Source organism: Ranitomeya variabilis, chromosome 4 (assembly GCF_051348905.1).
Source record: "Ranitomeya variabilis isolate aRanVar5 chromosome 4, aRanVar5.hap1, whole genome shotgun sequence".
Classification (NCBI taxonomy): domain Eukaryota; kingdom Metazoa; phylum Chordata; class Amphibia; order Anura; family Dendrobatidae; genus Ranitomeya; species Ranitomeya variabilis.
In genome coordinates, this window is record NC_135235.1 from 203,213,984 (window position 1) to 203,235,881 (window position 21,898).

Here is a 21,898-nt window from a genome sequence, read left to right on the forward strand (position 1 = left end):
TCGTCACCACCTGCCAGAGAACTGGAAGGAAGGATCTGCTCTGAAGCATCTGCTCTGGGATATGAGAGGTGTCCTCGGCCACCAGTCGAGGAACCGTTTGACCCGGGAGGAGAGCCGGATCGGACGATGCAGGGAGAAGACAGACCCGTCCCCCTGTGACAGAATTGCAGAAGAGGTCTTGAATGAAATGGGCGAAGGGAAATCGCTTCTGATGTTGCAACCAACCTCCCCAGGACCTTCATGGCCCATCGGAAAGGAGGGAAGCCGAGAGCCCTGGAGCAAGCGAACTTCCCAACGAAGGAGGGATATCTTGTCTTCGGGAAGGAAGACTCTGGTCCGACAAGTGTCGAAGAACATGCCCAGAAATACGAGGTGCTGAGAAGGAACAAGACAGGACTTCTTCCTGTTGACGAGCCACCCGAAACGGGCTAGAGTGTCGAATGGATAGACTTTCGGAAGCCTGAGACCGAAATTCCTGAGCCTCCACGGAAGCGATTACTGAACGAGGGGATTCCATCCTGAAGTGTCTCAGACGAAACTTCTAGTTCAGCAATTTGAGATTTGAAAAGAGGCCTGTGAACCGTTCCTGTTCTGGGACGGGAACGATTACCCCGAATTTAATGAGGGAAACAATGGCTGCAAAGAAACCCGGGACTAGAGCGGGGTCTCTTGGAGGTCGGGATTCGAAGAAACGATTCTGGGGCCGTGAAATGAATCTATTTTGTATCCAGAGCATACAAGTTCCCTGACCCATGAATCCTCTACTGAAGAGACCCAGGCATCCCTGAGGAAGAGGAGTCGGCTGCCCAGCCTGGGAAACGGCCTGGGGTCTAGTCGTGAGTCATGCCTAGGTGGATCTTCCAGTCCTAGACCTGGAGGATCTACCTTAGGAGTAGCAGGAATGCCAGGAAGAAGTGAGTCCGAAGGATACCTTCTTCTCTTAACGTGCCTGTGGCCTCTGCTGTTGTGGAAAAGGAATCTGATGCCACGAAATGACGAAAAAGGCCGAAAAGACCGAAGTTGCCGCCTAGGGGGAGGTTGGAGAGGTCTGGAGAAGGGAACTGGTGCCGCCGGTGGCGTCCTTAATAATTTGGTCCAGCTTGGAATCGAAAAGACGTGATCCTTGAAAAGGCAGCCTGGTAAGGGACTTCTTTGATGACAAATCCGCCTGCCAGGTCATGAGCCAAACTGTGAGACGGCTGGCAACAACATTACTGGGAGCCTGAGCGGCAGAAGACGCTGCGTCCAGGAAAGGGGAACCAAATATTCCCTGGCGTGAGCAATCTGGGTGGCAAGTTCCGCCAGCCGATCTGGTTGAGATCCGGCTTGAATGCCCCAATGGAATTGTTTAGCCCATTCGGATACAGACTTCGAAACCCAAGTGGAAGCAAAGGCCGGGCATAGGGAAGATGCAGCAGCTTCGAAAGCCGACTTCGCGAAGGATTCCATGATCCCATCGATGGAATCTTTCAGAGACGCCCCACCGGACAGCGTGAGGACTGTGTTGGTGGCAAGTCTATGAGCCTGCGGATCCACAGAGGGAGAAGTCGTTCTCTATCGCCTCTCATTCCAGTTGGCGATGAGATCCGGAGGAAAGAGATATGAGACTCCAAGATGCTTGCCTCTTTGAAAACGTCTGGTCGAATTCTCTTTCTCTGGCCAGAAGCTCCTCGAATTCAGTATGATGAGCGAATACCTTGGGAGGTAGTTTAGACCGTCTAAGCGAAACCGCCTGATCTGCGGGTTCCGTAGAGGAATCTTTGATGCCACAGGTCTGATTGGTTGCTCCAATGAGGCTTTGAACCATATCCCTCATGCTAGGCGATTTGGTTCGAATCCGGCCCCAAATTATCCTCCGAAGGCACATCAGAGAAAGCCTCGCCTGACTCTGGGGGGGGGGGAGAACCAGGGGGAAGTCGACCACAGAGAAGGATCGTGGGGCGAGATGGACCGAGAAGAGAACTCAGACCGGCGTTCCTGTCTGGATCTTTCACGGCCTGTATTGGAAGTCTCGGACAGAGCAACTTGCGACCCGCTGGCTACTACGGAAGGCTGCAGGGGCAACCAATCGAGCGCGGACACAAGGATCTGGGACACTCGTGTGAGATCCGCTACTGATTGGGCCTCCTCTCTGGCTCAGCCTGGGGTGGGGGGGGGGGTGGGGGGGGTCCTGGGCGGTGAGCATAATGTGGGTTGCTGCAGGCCTGCCTGATACAAGACGAACACGGAAAGTGTTTCACTAAGGCTACGTTCACATTTGCGTTGTGCGCCGCTGCGTCGGCGACGCAACGCACAACGCAAACAAAACCGCAACAAAACGCACGCTAAAACGCTGCGTATTGCGACGCATGCGTCCTTTTTCGCCGAAAGTTGGACGCAAAAAAAATGCAACTTGCTGCGTTCTCTGCGCCCAACGCTTGCGGCCAAAAAAACCCATGCGTCGCAAAACGCAGCACAACGCATGTCCATGCGCCCCCATGTTAAATATAGGGGCGCATGACGCATGCGGCGACGCTACGGCGCCCGACGCTGCGGCGACGAACGCTAATGTGAACGTAGACTAAGGCATAGGAGGTAGGGAAAAAGTAGGAGGCCGGGAGCAACCTCCCTTAAAATTAGACCGAACGGGCCCCTGAGGAAAATGTCAGAAGGTTAGGGGATAGGGGGGCAGGGGAGAGTGTCAATCTGCGGTGCAGCTACTCATGGAAGACGCTGCGGTTTCCAGATGGAAGTGGAAGATGCTCCTCAGGAATGATAGCCCCTAGGAGAACAGGCAGTCACATCTGGGGCACCCTCTTGTCCGAAACTTGCTGCAGGCCTGAAAAACAGCAGTGGGGAGATGCGAGGACGCCAGAAATTCGCGCTCTTAAGTTGGGCGAAGAAAAACATTCCTGGCGCTGAAATAAGTAACTGCGGCTGCACGGGGAGTGGTGGGCAGGGCTAACCGCCAAGCCAGGAGCACCAAGATGGCGCCGGTGGGCGGAGGTCGCCGATGATAGTCGGGCGGGACTAGGACCGGACTTCTGAGCACGCTTGTGTGCTAGGATCTTGGTCCTGCTGTGGGATCTATGAGGATACGGGGTGGCAGTACACGCCGTACTCATAGTCCATAATGTGGGATTACAGGTGTGACTGTTCACCCTGTATCCCTTCGGAAAATCTGAAAAGGAACGACGCATATCTATATATATAATTGTCTAAGGGGTACTTCCGTCTTTCTGTCGGCAACTTCCGTCACGCGACGTCATCACACCCTCGGACCGGAAGCTGCCGCCTCAACCGAACACAGGCGACATAACTACAAGGGGCCCCTCGGAAGGTGAGTATATGTTTATTTTTTATCCTGTGACATACATGGCTGGGCAATATACTACGTGGCTCTGTGCTGTATACTACGTCGCTGTGCAATATACTACGTGGCTCTGTGCTGTATACTACGTCACTGGGCAATATACTACGTAACTGGGCAATATACTACGTGGCTGGGCAATATACTACGTCACTGGGCAATATACTACGTCACTGGGCAATATACTACGTGGCTCTGTGCTGTATACTACGTAACTGGGCAATATACTACGTAACTGGGCAATATACTACGTCACTGGGCAATATACTACGTGGACATGCATATTCTAGAATACCCGATGCGTTAGAATCGGGCCACCATCTAGTTGAGGTAGATAAGGGTCTAATGAAAGACCCGTGTCCACCTCCTACTGACACTAAGCTAAACTGAATATCCTACTTCCTGTCGGTGAGGTGTACACTGCAGAGGAGGAGCTAACTTTTTTATTTGCATAGTGTCAGCCTCCTAGTGGCAGCAGCATACACCCATGGTTCCTGTGTCCCCCAATGAGAGGCGATAGAGAAAGCTAAATTTTTAATGATACCGAATGGCAAAAATGGATTCTATCCCAAAATACATGCATTTAAATTAAATAAGGGGTGGACAACAACCCCTTTAAGGTAACAGGATTTGACATTATTAAAGGGAGTTTGTTAGAAGATTTCTGCCTATATCAAATCACTAACAGCGCCCAATAAAAAATAGACCAACAGTGCCACACCTGTCTATAGGTTGTGAGTGGTATGCTTGGCCCAGTGTACTTATTAGCCTACTTATTTTTTTTCCTAACGACTTTCACTGAGAAGGTCAGAAACCGTGGAAAAGGCAGGTGACAACTGTTACACCGTATGAAATTGCTCGTTAATTATCTGATTGCTGAAATGTTTGCATGCGCAATGATCGCAGTGCCCTGGAAACTCATAGAACTCACATCCAGCCTATATTACTGGGAGAGAAACTCCCACAAAAAAAAGGTTCCTGATGGCTTTCACTGGTCCCCCAGCTGTGGCCTGGATACTGACAGAGCTCACATCCAGCCTATATTACCAGAAGAGAAACTCCCACAAAAGAAAAAAAAATGTCCTGACAGCTCTAAACAGAAACTATGCAGATATGAGCAGGGAAGGCAGGGTACACACAGAGCTGACATCCAGCCTACATTACTGGGAGAGAAACTCCTGAAAGAGAAAAAAAGAGCTGAAACTTGGATCAGGGTGCTAACTGTGTATTAGCTGTCTAAAAATGAATGACATTTTATAACTAAAGGTAACCACTAATTGTTTTTCTTAAATCAAAGGTGTCTTTATGGGCACAAACACGCTTTCTAAATTTTCCAACCAAGAGGAGCATGCGTGGCTCATCTTTTGATTAGCCGGCTTGGTGAGACATTGCAACGATGATGACAAGTGAATCCGGCTAATCAAAAGAGCGGCGGATGCAGTCAGGTAGGAGGTGGTTCGCTGAGCGGGGTCCCGAGATTCGACTAGCACCACTACAGGAACCAACAATTACAAAGTGCTCGCCATGCTTATTCCCGGGTCCTACAGAAATTATTTTCTGGATGATTCACTTTTTTTACTACTCACCAATATAATGATCTAGTTCAATCTGATGAAAGCATAAGGAATCCCGCAGGGGATCAATTGCAGGAAGAGGAGGTCTCAGCCATTTGGCCGAAAATTTGTCCGAGAATTTATCTGAAAAAAAAAAAGAAAATGAAGCAGAAATATAAATCTGCAACTACCCATCACTGCCTACAGACTTCACAAGGCTGGATCAATGGTTATGGCATGCCTTACATCAGTCCTGTGACCAGATTTCACAATATAAACTACACGTTGTCACAGACATGAAGAGGCTGGAATACTTACTTTGAAAATGTAAGTCAAGAGGGCTGACATTAAAACGAGCATTTTAAGAGTCCATTTACCCAGCAAGAGATCATTCAGTCTCTGTCCACCCAGCTTGCACTGAGCAGTGTGAGATGTCAGCAGGGAGGAGGGACACTGAGGAGCCGTCAGATATTGAGCTTAAACTTGTCTAAGCAGCATTGTGATATGGATTATCATAGTAAATACACCAGTCTGATCTGGTCTAAGGATCTATTTAATAATCCATGCAAATTTTATTGTGAAATATGGTGACAGATTCACATTAACCCCTTCCCGGCATAAGGGAGACATCACCGTGTCGGATTTCTTATGAAAAAATAAATACTTTTTTTTCTGGGTTTCTCTATAACATAAACACAAGTTTCCTACCGACAGGTAAAACGTCTGCAGTAGAACAAATGTCGCTCATGTCCATGGCCATGTCTGCTTCAATCTCATCTAGGTACGCCAGCTCCTCTTCAAACTGGGACGGTTGGTCTTCATCCCAGTCCGTCTTCTTCTTCTTGGTCTGGGAGGAGGAGAAGCCTCCTGGAGGTGCAGGCTTTTTACGCTTAGGGTCCATTTTTAGTATTTCTAGAAAGAAGACGTTATGAATTAAAAAGCAACGAAAACATGAACAGATTAGTTTTATAAATTCCAATTTTTATTTTGATAAAATTGAAAAAATAGATAAAATAGTATTTAACAAGGGGCGTGGCTAAAAGGATCCTCTGGGGCGGGACTTTAGGTGTGAGGTGGAAGGGCCCAGGGTGTAGATTTCGACAGTACTTCCTCTGTATGAGGGGACGTCATACAGCGTGTGTTGTGGGGCTGAGGGGACGTCATACAGCGCGTGTTGTGGGGCTGAGGGGACGTCATACAGCGCGTGTTGTGGGGCTGAGGGGACGTCATACAGCGTGTGTTGTGGAGCTGAGGGGACGTCATACAGCGTGTGTTGTGGAGCTGAGGGGACGTCATACAGCGTGTGTTGTGGAGCTGAGGGGACGTCATACAGCGTGTGTTGTGGAGCTGAGGCGACGTCATACAGCGTGTGTTGTGGAGCTGAGGGGACGTCATACAGCGTGTGTTGTGGGGCTGAGGGGATGTCATACAGCGTGTGTGGTGGGGCTGAGGAGACGTCATACAGGGTGTGTTGTGTGGCTGAGGGGACGTCATACAGCGTGTGTTGTGGAGCTGAGGGGACGTCATACAGTGTGTGTTGTGGAGCTGAGGGGACGTCATACAGCGTATGTGGTGGGGCTGAGGAAATGTCATCCAGTGCGTGTTGTGGAGCTGAGCGGACGTCATACAGCGTGTGTTGTGGGGCTGAGGGGACGTCATACAGCGTGTGTTGTGGGGCTGAGGAGACGTCATACAGCGTGTGTTGTGGGGCTGAGGGGACGTCATACAGCGTGTGTTGTGGAGCTGAGGGGACGTCATACAGCGTGTGTTGTGGGGCTGAGGGGGACGTCATACAGCATGTGTGGTGGGGCTGAGGAGACGTCATACAGCGTGTGTTGTGGGGCTGAGGGGACGTCATACAGGGTGTGTTGTGGAGCTGAGGGGATGTCATACAGCGTGTGTTGTGGAGCTGAGGGGACGTCATACAGCGTGTGTTGCGGGGCTGAGGGGACGTCATACAGCGTGTTGTGGGGCTGAGGGGACGTCATACAGCGTGTTGTGGGGCTGAGGGGACGTCATACAGCTTGTGTTGCGGGGCTGAGGGGACGTCATACAGCGTGTGTTGCGGGGCGGAGGGGACGTCATACAGCGTGTTGTGGGGAGGAGGGGACGTCATACAGCGTGTGTTGTGGGGCTGAGGGGATGTCATACAGGGTGTGTTGTGGGGCTGAGGGGACGTCATACAGCGTGTGTTGTGGAGCCGAGGGGACGTCATACAGCGTGTGTTGTGGAGCTGAGCGGACGTCATACAGCGTGTGTTGTGGGGCTGAGGGGACGTCATACAGCGTGTGTTGTGGAGCCGAGGGGACGTCATACAGCGTGTGTTGTGGGGCTGAGGGGATGTCATACAGCGTGTGTGGTGGGGCTGAGGAGACGTCATACAGCGTGTGTTGTGGGGCTGAGGGGACGTCATACAGCGTGTGTTGTGGAGCTGAGGGGACGTCATACAGCGTGTGTTGTGGGGCTGAGGGGGACGTCATACAGCATGTGTGGTGGGGCTGAGGAGACGTCATACAGCGTGTGTTGTGGGGCTGAGGGGACGTCATACAGGGTGTGTTGTGGAGCTGAGGGGACGTCATACAGCGTGTGTTGTGGAGCTGAGGGGACGTCATACAGCGTGTGTTGCGGGGCTGAGGGGACGTCATACAGCGTGTTGTGGGGCTGAGGGGACGTCATACAGCTTGTGTTGCGGGGCTGAGGGGACGTCATACAGCTTGTGTTGCGGGGCTGAGGGGACGTCATACAGCGTGTGTTGCGGGGCGGAGGGGACGTCATACAGCGTGTTGTGGGGAGGAGGGGACGTCATACAGCGTGTGTTGTGGGGCTGAGGGGATGTCATACAGGGTGTGTTGTGGGGCTGAGGGGACGTCATACAGCGTGTGTGGTGGAGCTGAGGGGACGTCATACAGGGTGTGTTGTGGAGCTGAGGGGACGTCATACAGTGTGTGTTGTGGAGCTGAGGGAACGTCATACAGCGCGTGTTGTGGAGCTGAGGAGACGTCATACAGCGTGTGTGGTGGAGCTGAGGGGACGTCATACAGCGTGTGTTGTGGGGCTGAGGGGACGTCATACAGCGTGTGTTGCGGAGCTGAGGGGACGTCATACAGCGTGTGTTGCGGGGCTGAGGGGACGTCATACAGCGTGTTGTGGGGCTGAGGGGACATCATACAGCGTGTTGTGGGGCTGAGGGGACATCATACAGCGTGTGTTGTGGAGCTGAGGGGACGTCATACAGCGTGTGTTGTGGAGCTGAGGGGACGTCATACAGGGTGTGTTGTGGAGCTGAGGGGACGTCATACAGTGTGTTGTGGGGCTGAGGGGACGTCATACAGCGTGTTGTGGGGCTGAGGGGACGTCATACAGCTTGTGTTGCGGGGCTGAGGGGACGTCATACAGCTTGTGTTGCGGGGCTGAGGGGATGTCATACAGCATGTGTGGTGGGGCTGAGGAGACGTCATACAGCGTGTGTTGTGGGGCTGAGGGGACGTCATACAGGGTGTGTTGTGGAGCTGAGGGGACGTCATACAGCGTGTGTTGTGGAGCTGAGGGGACGTCATACAGCGTGTGTTGCGGGGCTGAGGGGACGTCATACAGCGTGTTGTGGGGCTGAGGGGACGTCATACAGGGTGTGTTGTGGAGCTGAGGGGACGTCATACAGTGTGTGTTGTGGAGCTGAGGGAACGTCATACAGCGCGTGTTGTGGAGCTGAGGAGACGTCATACAGCGTGTGTGGTGGAGCTGAGGGGACGTCATACAGCGTGTGTTGTGGGGCTGAGGGGACGTCATACAGCGTGTGTTGCGGAGCTGAGGGGACGTCATACAGCGTGTGTTGCGGGGCTGAGGGGACGTCATACAGCGTGTGTTGCGGGGCTGAGGGGACGTCATACAGCGTGTTGTGGGGCTGAGGGGACATCATACAGCGTGTTGTGGGGCTGAGGGGACATCATACAGCGTGTGTTGTGGAGCTGAGGGGACGTCATACAGCGTGTGTTGTGGAGCTGAGGGGACGTCATACAGCGTGTGTTGTGGGGCTGAGGGGACGTCATACAGCGTGTGTTGTGGAGCTGAGGGGACGTCATACAGCGTGTGTTGTGGAGCTGAGGGGACGTCATACAGCGTGTGTTGTGGAGCTGAGGGGACGTCATACAGCGTATGTGGTGGGGCTGAGGAAATGTCATACAGCGCGTGTTGTGGAGCTGAGCGGACGTCATACAGCGTGTGTTGTGGGGCTGAGGGGACGTCATACAGCGTGTGTTGTGGAGCCGAGGGGACGTCATACAGCGTGTGTTGTGGGGCTGAGGGGATGTCATACAGCGTGTGTGGTGGGGCTGAGGAGACGTCATACAGCGTGTGTTGTGGGGCTGAGGGGACGTCATACAGCGTGTGTTGTGGAGCTGAGGGGACGTCATACAGCGTGTGTTGTGGGGCTGAGGGGGACGTCATACAGCATGTGTGGTGGGGCTGAGGAGACGTCATACAGCGTGTGTTGTGGGGCTGAGGGGACGTCATACAGGGTGTGTTGTGGAGCTGAGGGGACGTCATACAGCGTGTGTTGTGGAGCTGAGGGGACGTCATACAGCGTGTGTTGCGGGGCTGAGGGGACGTCATACAGCGTGTTGTGGGGCTGAGGGGACGTCATACAGCTTGTGTTGCGGGGCTGAGGGGACGTCATACAGCTTGTGTTGCGGGGCTGAGGGGACGTCATACAGCGTGTGTTGCGGGGCGGAGGGGACGTCATACAGCGTGTTGTGGGGAGGAGGGGACGTCATACAGCGTGTGTTGTGGGGCTGAGGGGATGTCATACAGGGTGTGTTGTGGGGCTGAGGGGACGTCATACAGCGTGTGTGGTGGAGCTGAGGGGACGTCATACAGGGTGTGTTGTGGAGCTGAGGGGACGTCATACAGTGTGTGTTGTGGAGCTGAGGGAACGTCATACAGCGCGTGTTGTGGAGCTGAGGAGACGTCATACAGCGTGTGTGGTGGAGCTGAGGGGACGTCATACAGCGTGTGTTGTGGGGCTGAGGGGACGTCATACAGCGTGTGTTGCGGAGCTGAGGGGACGTCATACAGCGTGTGTTGCGGGGCTGAGGGGACGTCATACAGCGTGTTGTGGGGCTGAGGGGACATCATACAGCGTGTTGTGGGGCTGAGGGGACATCATACAGCGTGTGTTGTGGAGCTGAGGGGACGTCATACAGCGTGTGTTGTGGAGCTGAGGGGACGTCATACAGGGTGTGTTGTGGAGCTGAGGGGACGTCATACAGTGTGTTGTGGGGCTGAGGGGACGTCATACAGCGTGTTGTGGGGCTGAGGGGACGTCATACAGCTTGTGTTGCGGGGCTGAGGGGACGTCATACAGCTTGTGTTGCGGGGCTGAGGGGATGTCATACAGCATGTGTGGTGGGGCTGAGGAGACGTCATACAGCGTGTGTTGTGGGGCTGAGGGGACGTCATACAGGGTGTGTTGTGGAGCTGAGGGGACGTCATACAGCGTGTGTTGTGGAGCTGAGGGGACGTCATACAGCGTGTGTTGCGGGGCTGAGGGGACGTCATACAGCGTGTTGTGGGGCTGAGGGGACGTCATACAGCGTGTTGTGGGGCTGAGGGGACGTCATACAGCTTGTGTTGCGGGGCTGAGGGGACGTCATACAGCTTGTGTTGCGGGGCTGAGGGGACGTCATACAGCGTGTGTTGCGGGGCGGAGGGGACGTCATACAGCGTGTTGTGGGGAGGAGGGGACGTCATACAGCGTGTGTTGTGGGGCTGAGGGGATGTCATACAGGGTGTGTTGTGGGGCTGAGGGGACGTCATACAGCGTGTGTGGTGGAGCTGAGGGGACGTCATACAGGGTGTGTTGTGGAGCTGAGGGGACGTCATACAGTGTGTGTTGTGGAGCTGAGGGAACGTCATACAGCGCGTGTTGTGGAGCTGAGGAGACGTCATACAGCGTGTGTGGTGGAGCTGAGGGGACGTCATACAGCGTGTGTTGTGGGGCTGAGGGGACGTCATACAGCGTGTGTTGCGGAGCTGAGGGGACGTCATACAGCGTGTGTTGCGGGGCTGAGGGGACGTCATACAGCGTGTGTTGCGGGGCTGAGGGGACGTCATACAGCGTGTTGTGGGGCTGAGGGGACATCATACAGCGTGTTGTGGGGCTGAGGGGACATCATACAGCGTGTGTTGTGGAGCTGAGGGGACGTCATACAGCGTGTGTTGTGGAGCTGAGGGGACGTCATACAGCGTGTGTTGTGGAGCTGAGGGGACGTCATACAGCGTGTGTTGTGGAGCTGAGGGGACGTCATACAGCGTGTGTTGTGGAGCTGAGGGGACGTCATACAGCGTGTGTTGTGGAGCTGAGGGGACGTCATACAGCGTGTGTTGTGGAGCTGAGGGGACGTCATACAGCGTGTGTTGTGGAGCTGAGGGGACGTCATACAGCGTATGTGGTGGGGCTGAGGAAATGTCATACAGCGCGTGTTGTGGAGCTGAGCGGACGTCATACAGCGTGTGTTGTGGGGCTGAGGGGACGTCATACAGCGTGTGTTGTGGAGCCGAGGGGACGTCATACAGCGTGTGTTGTGGGGCTGAGGGGATGTCATACAGCGTGTGTGGTGGGGCTGAGGAGACGTCATACAGGGTGTGTTGTGGGGCTGAGGGGACGTCATACAGCGTGTGTTGTGGAGCTGAGGGGACGTCATACAGCGTATGTGGTGGGGCTGAGGAAATGTCATACAGCGTGTGTTGTGGAGCTGAGGGGACGTCATACAGCGTGTGTTGTGGAGCTGAGGGGACGTCATACAGCGTGTGTTGTGGAGCTGAGGGGACGTCATACAGCGCGTGTTGTGGGGCTGAGGGGACGTCATACAGCGTGTGTTGTGGAGCTGAGGGGACGTCATACAGCGTGTGTTGTGGAGCTGAGGGGACGTCATACAGCGTGTGTTGTGGAGCTGAGGGGACGTCATACAGCGTGTGTTGTGGAGCTGAGGGGACGTCATACAGCGTGTGTTGTGGAGCTGAGGGGACGTCATACAGCGTGTGTTGTGGGGCTGAGGGGATGTCATACAGCGTGTGTGGTGGGGCTGAGGAGACGTCATACAGGGTGTGTTGTGTGGCTGAGGGGACGTCATACAGCGTGTGTTGTGGAGCTGAGGGGACGTCATACAGTGTGTGTTGTGGAGCTGAGGGGACGTCATACAGCGTATGTGGTGGGGCTGAGGAAATGTCATCCAGTGCGTGTTGTGGAGCTGAGCGGACGTCATACAGCGTGTGTTGTGGGGCTGAGGGGACGTCATACAGCGTGTGTTGTGGGGCTGAGGAGACGTCATACAGCGTGTGTTGTGGGGCTGAGGGGACGTCATACAGCGTGTGTTGTGGAGCTGAGGGGACGTCATACAGCGTGTGTTGTGGGGCTGAGGGGGACGTCATACAGCATGTGTGGTGGGGCTGAGGAGACGTCATACAGCGTGTGTTGTGGGGCTGAGGGGACGTCATACAGGGTGTGTTGTGGAGCTGAGGGGACGTCATACAGCGTGTGTTGTGGAGCTGAGGGGACGTCATACAGCGTGTGTTGCGGGGCTGAGGGGACGTCATACAGCGTGTTGTGGGGCTGAGGGGACGTCATACAGCGTGTTGTGGGGCTGAGGGGACGTCATACAGCGTGTGTTGTGGGGCTGAGGGGACGTCATACAGCGTGTGTTGTGGAGCCGAGGGGACGTCATACAGCGTGTGTTGTGGGGCTGAGGGGATGTCATACAGCGTGTGTGGTGGGGCTGAGGAGACGTCATACAGGGTGTGTTGTGGGGCTGAGAGGACGTCATACAGCGTGTGTTGTGGAGCTGAGGGGACGTCATACAGCGTGTGTTGTGGAGCTGAGGGGACGTCATACAGCGTGTGTTGTGGAGCTGAGGGGACGTCATACAGCGTGTGTGGTGGAGCTGAGGGGACGTCATACAGGGTGTGTTGTGGGGCTGAGGGGACGTCATACAGCGTGTGTTGTGGGGCTGAGGGGACGTCATACAGCGTGTGTTGTGGGGCTGAGGGGACGTCATACAGCGGGTGTTGTGGAGCTGAGGGAACGTCATACAGCTTGTGTTGCGGGGCTGAGGGGACGTCATACAGCGTGTGTTGCGGGGCGGAGGGGACGTCATACAGCTTGTGTTGCGGGGCTGAGGGGACGTCATACAGCGTGTGTTGCGGGCGGAGGGGACGTCATACAGCGTGTTGTGGGGAGGAGGGGACGTCATACAGCGTGTGTTGTGGGGCTGAGGGGACGTCATACAGCGTGTGTTGTGGGGAGGAGGGGACGTCATACAGCGTGTTGTGGGGCTGAGGGGACGTCATACAGCGGGTGTTGTGGAGCTGAGGGGACGTCATACAGCTTGTGTTGCGGGGCTGAGGGGACGTCATACAGTGTGTGTTGCGGGGCGGAGGGGACGTCATACAGCGTGTTGTGGGGAGGAGGGGACGTCATACAGCGTGTGTTGTGGGGCTGAGGGGACGTCATACAGCGTGTGTTGTGGGGAGGCGGGGACGTCATACAGCGTGTGTTGTGGGGCTGAGGGGACGTCATACAGGGTGTGTTGTGGAGCTGAGGGGACGTCATACAGGGTGTGTTGTGGGGCTGAGGGGACGTCATACAGCGTGTGTGGTGGGGCTGAGGGGACGTCATACAGCGTGTGTTGTGGGGCTGAGGGGACGTCATACAGGGTGTGTTGTGGAGCTGAGGGGACGTCATACAGGGTGTGTTGTGGGGCTGAGGGGACGTCATACAGCGTGTGTGGTGGGGCTGAGGGGACGTCATACAGCGTGTGTTGTGGGGCTGAGGGGACGTCATACAGCGTGTGGTGGAGCTGAGGGGACGTCATACAGTGTGTGTTGTGGGGCTGAGGGGACATCATACAGCGTGTGTGGTTGGGCTGATAGGACATTATACTATATATGGGGGGCTGTGGGGCCATTATACTGTATATGGGGGGCTGTGGGGCCATCATATTGTGCACACATTATTACGACCACTGTCCTCTCAGGCTTATTACAGCTGGTATCTCCCATGTCACCGGGTTCACTATACTGCCAGGCGGATTAGAGCCCACGCCCCTCACACCCGGCACAGCGCCCCCCTATGCTGGCACACACACTCGGACACAACAGCCGCACACGGCGGACATCCACACTCTGTACTCACTTCCCCTCCAGCAAAACGTTCCCACTCTCCCGCCAAAGTCTTCTCTTCCTGCACTCGACCCCTCCCCCAATCCGTCGTCGTTGTCATGGACGCAGGACGCTGATAGGTCCTTTTCGGTACCTGGGAGGAGTTTGCGGCCATATTGTGTGTGGCAAATGACGACGCTGGGCACGCAGATAACATTACGCCATGTTGTGTGTGGCAGGAAATCCGCGAATCGCCCCCTGGCGGTAGAAAATGTTGGTGCACACGAGGAGTGTGACGCACATGTGATAGATGTGAGAATCGAGGGCAGCAAGAGGCAACTATCCCCAATAACGGGGGGAGAAGAGATGACTGCTGCAGCGCAGATTGTGGCGATGGCTACAGCCAGATCACTGACCTCCATTCCAGTGCTCACCAGTGTTTGACAACTACAACTCCCAGCATGCCCTGACTACTTCAGCTCTGGCGGTGCCAGTGGAGATATTTGGGAGGGGTGGGGTATTGTGGAGATTTTGGATCATCAGTAGATGGGTGGTCTCTAGTTTGTTTTTTTGTCTCTGCAGCTTTGTAAAACTACAACCCCATCATATACAGGTCCTTCTCAAAAAATTAGCATATAGTGTTAAATTTCATTATTTACCATAATGTAATGATTACAATTAAACTTTCATATATTATAGATTCATTATCCACCAACTGAAATTTGTCAGGTCTTTTATTGTTTTAATACTGATGATTTTAGCATACAACTCCTGATAACCCAAAAAACCTGTCTCAATAAATTAGCATATTTCACCCGTCCAATCAAATAAAAGTGTTTTTTAATAACAAACAAAAAAACATCAAATAATAATGTTCAGTTATGCACTCAATACTTGGTCGGGAATCCTTTGGCAGAAATGACTGCTTCAATGCGGCGTGGCATGGAGGCAATCAGCCTGTGACACTGCTGAGATGTTATGGAGGCCCAGGATGCTTCAATAGCGGCCTTAAGCTCATCCAGAGTGTTGGGTCTTGCGTCTCTCAACTTTCTCTTCACAATATCCCACAGATTCTCTATGGGGTTCAGGTCAGGAGAGTTGGCTGGCCAATTGAGCACAGTAATACCATGGTCAGTAAACCATTTACCAGTGGTTTTGGCACTGTGAGCAGGTGCCAGGTCGTGCTGAAAAATGAAATCTTCATCTCCATAAAGCATTTCAGCCGATGGAAGCATGAAGTGCTCCAAAATCTCCTGATAGCTAGCTGCATTGACCCTGCCCTTGATGAAACACAGTGGACCAACACCAGCAGCTGACATGGCACCCCACACCATCACTGACTGTGGGTACTTGACACTGGACTTCAGGCATTTTGGCATTTCCTTCTCCCCAGTCTTCCTCCAGACTCTGGCACCTTGATTTCCGAATGACATGCAAAATTTGCTTTCATCAGAAAAAAGTACTTGGGACCACTTAGCAACAGTCCAGTGCTGCTTCTCTGTAGCCCATTTCCTGCACACGCCTGTGCACGGTGGCTCTGGATGTTTCCACACCAGACTCAGTCCACTGCTTCCTCAGGGTCCGGTCACCTCTTCTCGTTGTACAGCGTTTTCTGCCACATTGTTTCCTTCCAACAGACTTACCATTGAGGTGCCTTGATACAGCACTCTGGGAACAGCCTATTTGTTGAGAAATTCCTTTCTGGGTCTTACCCTCTTGCTTGAGGGTGTCAATGATGGCCTTCTTGACATCTGTCAGGTCGCTAGTCTTACCCATGATGGGGGTTTTGAGTAATGAACCAGGCAGGGAGTTTTTAAAAGCCTCAGGTATCTTTTGCATGTGTTTAGAGTTAATTAGTTGATTCAGAAGATTAGGGTAATAGGTCGTTTAGAGAACCTTTTCTTGATATGCTAATTTATTGAGACAGGTTTTTTGGGTTATCAGGAGTTGTATGCCAAAATCATCAGTATTAAAACAATCAAAGACCTGACAAATTTCAGTTGGTGGATAATGAATCTATAATATATGAAAGTTTAATTGTAATCATTACATTATGGTAAATAATGAAATTTAACACTATATGCTAATTTTTTGAGAAGGACCTGTATTCAGGAGATTCCTAGAAAAAGGAGAACAATCGCCCAGACATGGGGTGTTTTCCCACAGTAGTCACCTCTCGTGTTCCTGGAGGCCTCCAGTGTCAGGCCCTTACCTGGGGCGGCAAATCAGGAGGGAGAGGAGCGTGTGATCAGCTCTGGGGGCAGGCATAATGAGGGGTCTGTAACAATGAGGGTGCTGGTCTGACGTCTTTATTAACCAGAGGGGTTGGTGTGGGGTCTAAATCAATGGGGGAGTTTGAATTATTGAGAGGTCTGGTCTAATGTCTATAAATCTGTGTGGGGGGTTTGGTCTGCCTCCTGTATTAATAGGGGGTCTGATCTGGGGTCTGGTCTGACATCTGTAAACTGGGAGGTTGGTCTGGGATTTATATTAAGGTGGGTCTGGTTTGGGGTCTAAAATTTTTTTTTGGGGGGGCTGGTCTTGGATCTGTATGAACGGAGGTCTGGCGTGGTGTCTGTATGAACTGGGGTCTGTAATAGTGAGGATGCTGGTATGACATCTTTATTAACCAGGGAGGTCTGCACTGCCATATGTATTAATGGAGGTGGTCTGTATTAATGGGGGGTCTGGTCTGGGATCTGTATTATTGGGGGGGGTAAGGACTGGGATCTGTATGAACGAACAAGGAGTCTGGTCTGGGATCTGTTGAACAGAGGGTCTGTTGTGGGGGGGTCTATGAACGGGGGGGGGGTCTGGTGTGGGGTCTGTATTAACACAGGGTCTTGTTTGGCACCTATGAATGGGGGGTCTTGTTGTGAATTCTGCTCTTGGGCTCCCTCCGGTGGTTGTAAGTGGTATCGCTGCTGTCTCTGAGTCGCAGCATTTGTCAGGTGTGTTCACTTTTTGCAATTCTGACTGGGCTATTTAGTCTTGCTTGACCCTTTAGTCAGTGCCAGTTGTCCATTGTTCCTGGAGGATTCACATCCTTTCCTGGTCTCTCCTGCTTTGCTGTTCATTTCAACAAAGATAAGTTCTGGCCTTGATTTTTGCTGTCCACATGCTGTGGCCTTATTGTTCAGTTCTTTTTCATGTTTTTGTCTTGTCCAGCTTGGTCTGTATAAGGATTTGTTTAGCCAAGCTGGTATCTCTGGAGATGCAGATATACCCTCCATATCTTTAGTTAGCTGTGGAGATTTTGTATTTTCTGTGGTGGATATTTTCTAGTGTTTTAATACTGAACGCATAGTACTCTGTCCTATCCTTTCTATTTAGCTAGAAGTGGCCTCCTTTGCTAAATTCTGATTTCAGCCTGTGTATGTTTTTCCCTCTCCTCTCACAGTCAATATTTGTGGGGGGCTGTCTATCCTTTGGGGATTTTCTCTGAGGCAAGATAGTTTTCCCTTTTCTATCTCTAGGGGTAATTAGTCCTCCGGCTGTGTCAAGATGTCCAAGGAGTGTTAGGTACATTCCACGGCTACTTCTAGTTGCGGTGTTAAGTTTAGGGTCTGCGGTCAGTACAGGTACCACCTTCTCCAGAGTACGTCTCATGCTGCTCTTAGGCCACCAGATCATAACAGGGTCTGGTCTGACTTCTGTATTAATGGGAGTCTGCACTGGGGTGTGTATTAATGGGAGGGGTCTTTATGAATCCGGGGAGCCTGTCCTAGGGTGTATGAGCGTGGGGGTCTTTTCGTATGAATAGAGAGGGGGTCTGATCTGGGGTCTGCATTAATGAGTATAAACGGGATTCTATCCTGGTGTGTGTATGAACGGGGGTCTGGGGTCCGTGTTAATGAGGAGTCTGGTCTGTATTAATGGGGGAGTCTTTATGAACGGGGTCTCTATACGAATGAAGGGTCTGGACCGGGGCCTGTATTAACCCTTTGGGTGAGACCACGGCTCGCTCCACACAGTCGCTTGTTAGCCTACGTGCCAGGACACCGGTCCGGTGTACTGACCAGGCGACAGCAGGGAGTGGTCCCACCCGGAGCCGGCACGGCCGCACCTCTGGGGCTTTACGGCTCGAACAGGCACTCGTTTTTCACAGACACCCAAGTGAAATTTTTATATTTTTTTTTTATGTTTTATGCCTTTTTTTATAGTTTTCATTGGTCCCATTCTTGACTTATGTACAACTCTTTGACCACTTTTTGTTTTGGAGCCCGGATGAATTTTGTGGGGTTTTGTTTTTTAACAGCGTTGCCTTTGTGTCTTATCTTTACGTCAGTACATTTATGGCGATCTTAGAATTTTATAGGTTTTTTTCCATTTTACCATTTTTGCACAATAAAAATTTTGAAAAAATAATAGTTGTGTAACTTTTTTCTATTTTTCTGTCCATGGAGATGATTTGGGGGCTTGTAGTCTTTACTGATACCAATGAATACATCAAGGGCACAGTAATTGACGTCTACCAGTGTTGGGTGCGGTCTCACCAATTAATGCAATGGGGGCCACATGTATTTATTTGCCAAATGTATTTATTTATTTTTTATTAATGAACAGGAAATAAGTTCAGAAAGTGCTGGAAGTTCCTCTTTTCGTACCACAGCATTAATTACAGTGCACCAAAAAAGTGACGTAGGATATAAATGATAACAAAAAGCAGAAAGATTTGATTGTGGCTTAAAAAAGTACCACAATTATATATGCAAATCAGGCATTAACGGGGAGAATGGGCAGGAGGGAAATTCAGGGAAGAGGAGAGGAGCTGCCATGCCAAAGAGATCAGATGCCTCCACATGTACAGGGGCTTCTCACAAAATTAGAATATCATCACAAAGTTACTTTATTTAAGTTCTTCAATTCAAAAAGTGAAACTCATATTATATAGAGTCATTACAGAGTGATCTATTTCACGTGTTTATTTCTGTTAATGTTGATGATTATGGCTTACAGCCAATGAAAACCCAAAAGTCATTGTAGCGTCCCCACTGCCGCAGGGCCGAGGGGTACCCGGTACCGGGCCTCTGAGTCTCTGCTCTGGGGTTGTCACGGTGGCTAGACCCGGTCCGTGACCCTGCTGAGGGGTGTACAGTAATAGATGTGGATGGTGGTGGTGGTGCGGTGCAGTAAATAACGAGGACACCAGGTTGCAGTCTCTTTACCTCTTTACTGAAGGCTTCTGGGTCCTCAGTCCGGAATACGGTTAGCCGGGCTGCGCAAGTCCGGCCGGTCCGATGGCACTTCCAGAGTTCCCTTCGCAGGTGGAAATCTGTGCCTTCCTTCTAGCGCTTATGTGTTGTGGTCCTCCCCTGCTGTGCTTACGGGATAGTCCCCACAACTGTTGTGTCTGTTTCTCGTGTTCCCTCACAACTCGATTCTGATGTTCTTCTTAATCTCGTCCCCCAGATCTTATGGTAGGACGCACCCGTATGACGGGAAGGCTCGGAGCTCTTCTGGGACCCTAGAGTCGCCCCTCTCCACAAGTTGCCCCCTATGTCTGCGTAGGTGATGTAGGTGAGACAGCCAGCCTATAGCTCTCTGTCCTGCCGTTGGTTTGAAGTAATGCTTAGAGCTCTGTACTTCCTCGGCGTTCCGGCCACCGGTTAGTTACGCCTCAGTAGGATGTTGCCTCGGTCTAACAGCACGACTCCTACTGGTATTTCTCCCTGTTGCATTGATCTCGTTTCTCACTCAGCACAATAAATCTCGCTTCTTGTCCTTTCTTAGGGCACCGCCGCTATGAAGTGCAGGCGCGGTCCCGTAGCTTTCTCTCCGTTTGCCAGGCCTCTGTCAGGATCCCACCCCTGACAGGGACCCTACCGAATCTTCCCCAACAACACCCTCTGCCACAAGGTGTTGCCTGGTTCCAACCCAGTCAGCGTTCTCTCTAACTTCCTGCCTAACCCCCAGTTTTACCAGACTGTGAGGAGTGGCCTAATGAATAGTACCCTTAGCTCCCCCTGGAGGCCAGACCGTGAAATGTATTGGTGTATGTGATACCTGGTCAGATGAACTCCTTCAGTGCCATCAGACGTACCATAGCCCCCCTTAGTGGCGGAGCCACAGTACTGCAACGACCAGGACTCTGGGGCGCTGCACCCCCCCCCCCCCCCCGGTTAAATCCAGTACTCCTGGACTGGGAAGAAAACAACAATACATGTCAGCAAAAAGACATACAATTTTGAAAATGCAAGTACAAGTCAACTTTTTAACAGAGCTTCCCTTTATGGGAGGTGAGGACACTTGAACGTTACGAACATGGTTAAACACTTTTAAATAACTTTACTATGAATAACTTTTCTTATCCAACCGGGTATTCTACTGAGTGCAAATTCTGAACAATAATCCAACTTTGCCTTTAAGGACGTACTCGCTAAATCCACTAAAAACCTTCTTATATCACATATAAGGCTAATTAACTTTTATGCATTCTCCTACTTTACGTCTGCAGGACCGCCTGTCCTAACTGCTCCAGACCTACTGCCTCTCCTTTCTGTTACAGGACCGCTCCTTTCCGCCCGAGCCTACTGTCCTTCCACTACTATACACAGTATAGAACATATTTTTGTTTCAGTTCAAGATCACTGAGCCATCCCTATATGGCTCCTAGGAGGACTCACTACTAACCCCTACGGGTTCACTTCCTGTCCTCATTCTTCTATTAACATTATCAAACATTTCTTACAATCAACTAGTTAGTTACATTTAACTTTCACATATCAACATCATCAATACTTTCTTTTCAAGACATTATTGCCATTCAACCATCTTAAGGCAACACCGTTCATAAGTGCAGGATATGAACATCCCCTTTAAGAGGGGACCAAGTCTCTACGTGGTAGTGCAACTTCTCAAGCCGCAAGTCCGTATGCAGCAAGGACTCCAGTGCAGGTTCCAAGAACCGTATCTTCGCAAAGAGTCCGTCTTTTATGTAAAACCAGTAGAGAGCACCTTTAAGAAGGTGCAAACTATATACAAGGAGTTTGTATCATGCATTGTTCATGATTCAGCAGTTCTTTGATAACGTGCAAACGTAGAAAACAAACAAAAACAAGAGGGATCCCGGGTCAACAAAGGGATCCCTTTAAGAGTAAAGGCCCCGTCTCACATAGCGAGATCGCTAGCGAGATCGCTGCTGAGTCACAAGTTTTGTGACGCAACAGCGACCTCAGTAGCGATCTCGCTATGTGTGACACGTACCAGCGACCAGGCCCCTGCTGCGAGATCGCTGGTCGTGTCGGAATGGCCTGGACCTTTTTTTGGTCGTTGAGGTCCCGCTGACATCGCTGAATCGGTGTGTGTGACACCGATCCAGCGATGTCTTCACTGGTAACCAGGGTAAACATCGGGTTACTAAGCGCAGGGCCGCGCTTAGTAACCCGATGTTTACCCTGGTTACCAGTGTAAATGTAAAAAAACCAAACAGTACATACTCACCATCTGATGTCCGTCAGGTCCCTTGCCGTCTGCTTCCTGCTCTGAGTGCGGCCGTACAGTGAGAGCAGAGCGCAGCGGTGACGTCACTGCTGTGCTGTGCTCTCACTGTACGGCGGCAGTCAGTCAGAGCAGGAAGCAGACGGCAAGGGACCTGACGGACATCAGATGGTGAGTATGTACTGTTTGTTTTTTTTGGTAGCCAGGGTAAACATCGGGTTACTAAGCGCGGCCCTGCGCTTAGTAACCCGATGTTTACCCTGGTTACCCGGGTGCTGCAGGGGGACTTCGGCATCGTTGAAGACAGTTTCAACGATGCCGAAGTCGTTCCCCTGATCGTTGGTCGCTGGAGAGAGCTGTCTGTGTGACAGCTCCCCAGCGACCACACAACGACTTGCCAACGATC

The 21,898-nt window shown here is 51.9% G+C and overlaps 1 protein-coding gene across 2 annotated transcripts in view; it reads right to left on the minus strand.

Annotated features, from left to right (window-relative positions):
• The window catches only part of POLD1 (DNA polymerase delta 1, catalytic subunit), a 128,278-nt gene extending 114,045 nt beyond the window's left edge, over positions 1-14,233 (minus strand). The window contains exons 1-3 of one of the 2 annotated variants that reach the window (XM_077259682.1): positions 14,087-14,233; positions 5,611-5,814; positions 4,936-5,046 (exon numbers count right to left, since the gene is read on the minus strand). In XM_077259682.1, coding sequence (XP_077115797.1) covers positions 4,936-5,046; positions 5,611-5,803 — 304 coding nt within the window. In that variant the 5' untranslated portion in view covers positions 5,804-5,814; positions 14,087-14,233. Of the gene's footprint in view, positions 1-4,935; positions 5,047-5,610; positions 5,815-13,958; positions 13,977-14,086 lie in introns of those variants that run through there. The other variant, XM_077259684.1, reaches the window with a different exon arrangement.
• Between the last annotated feature and the right edge of the window lie 7,665 nt (positions 14,234-21,898).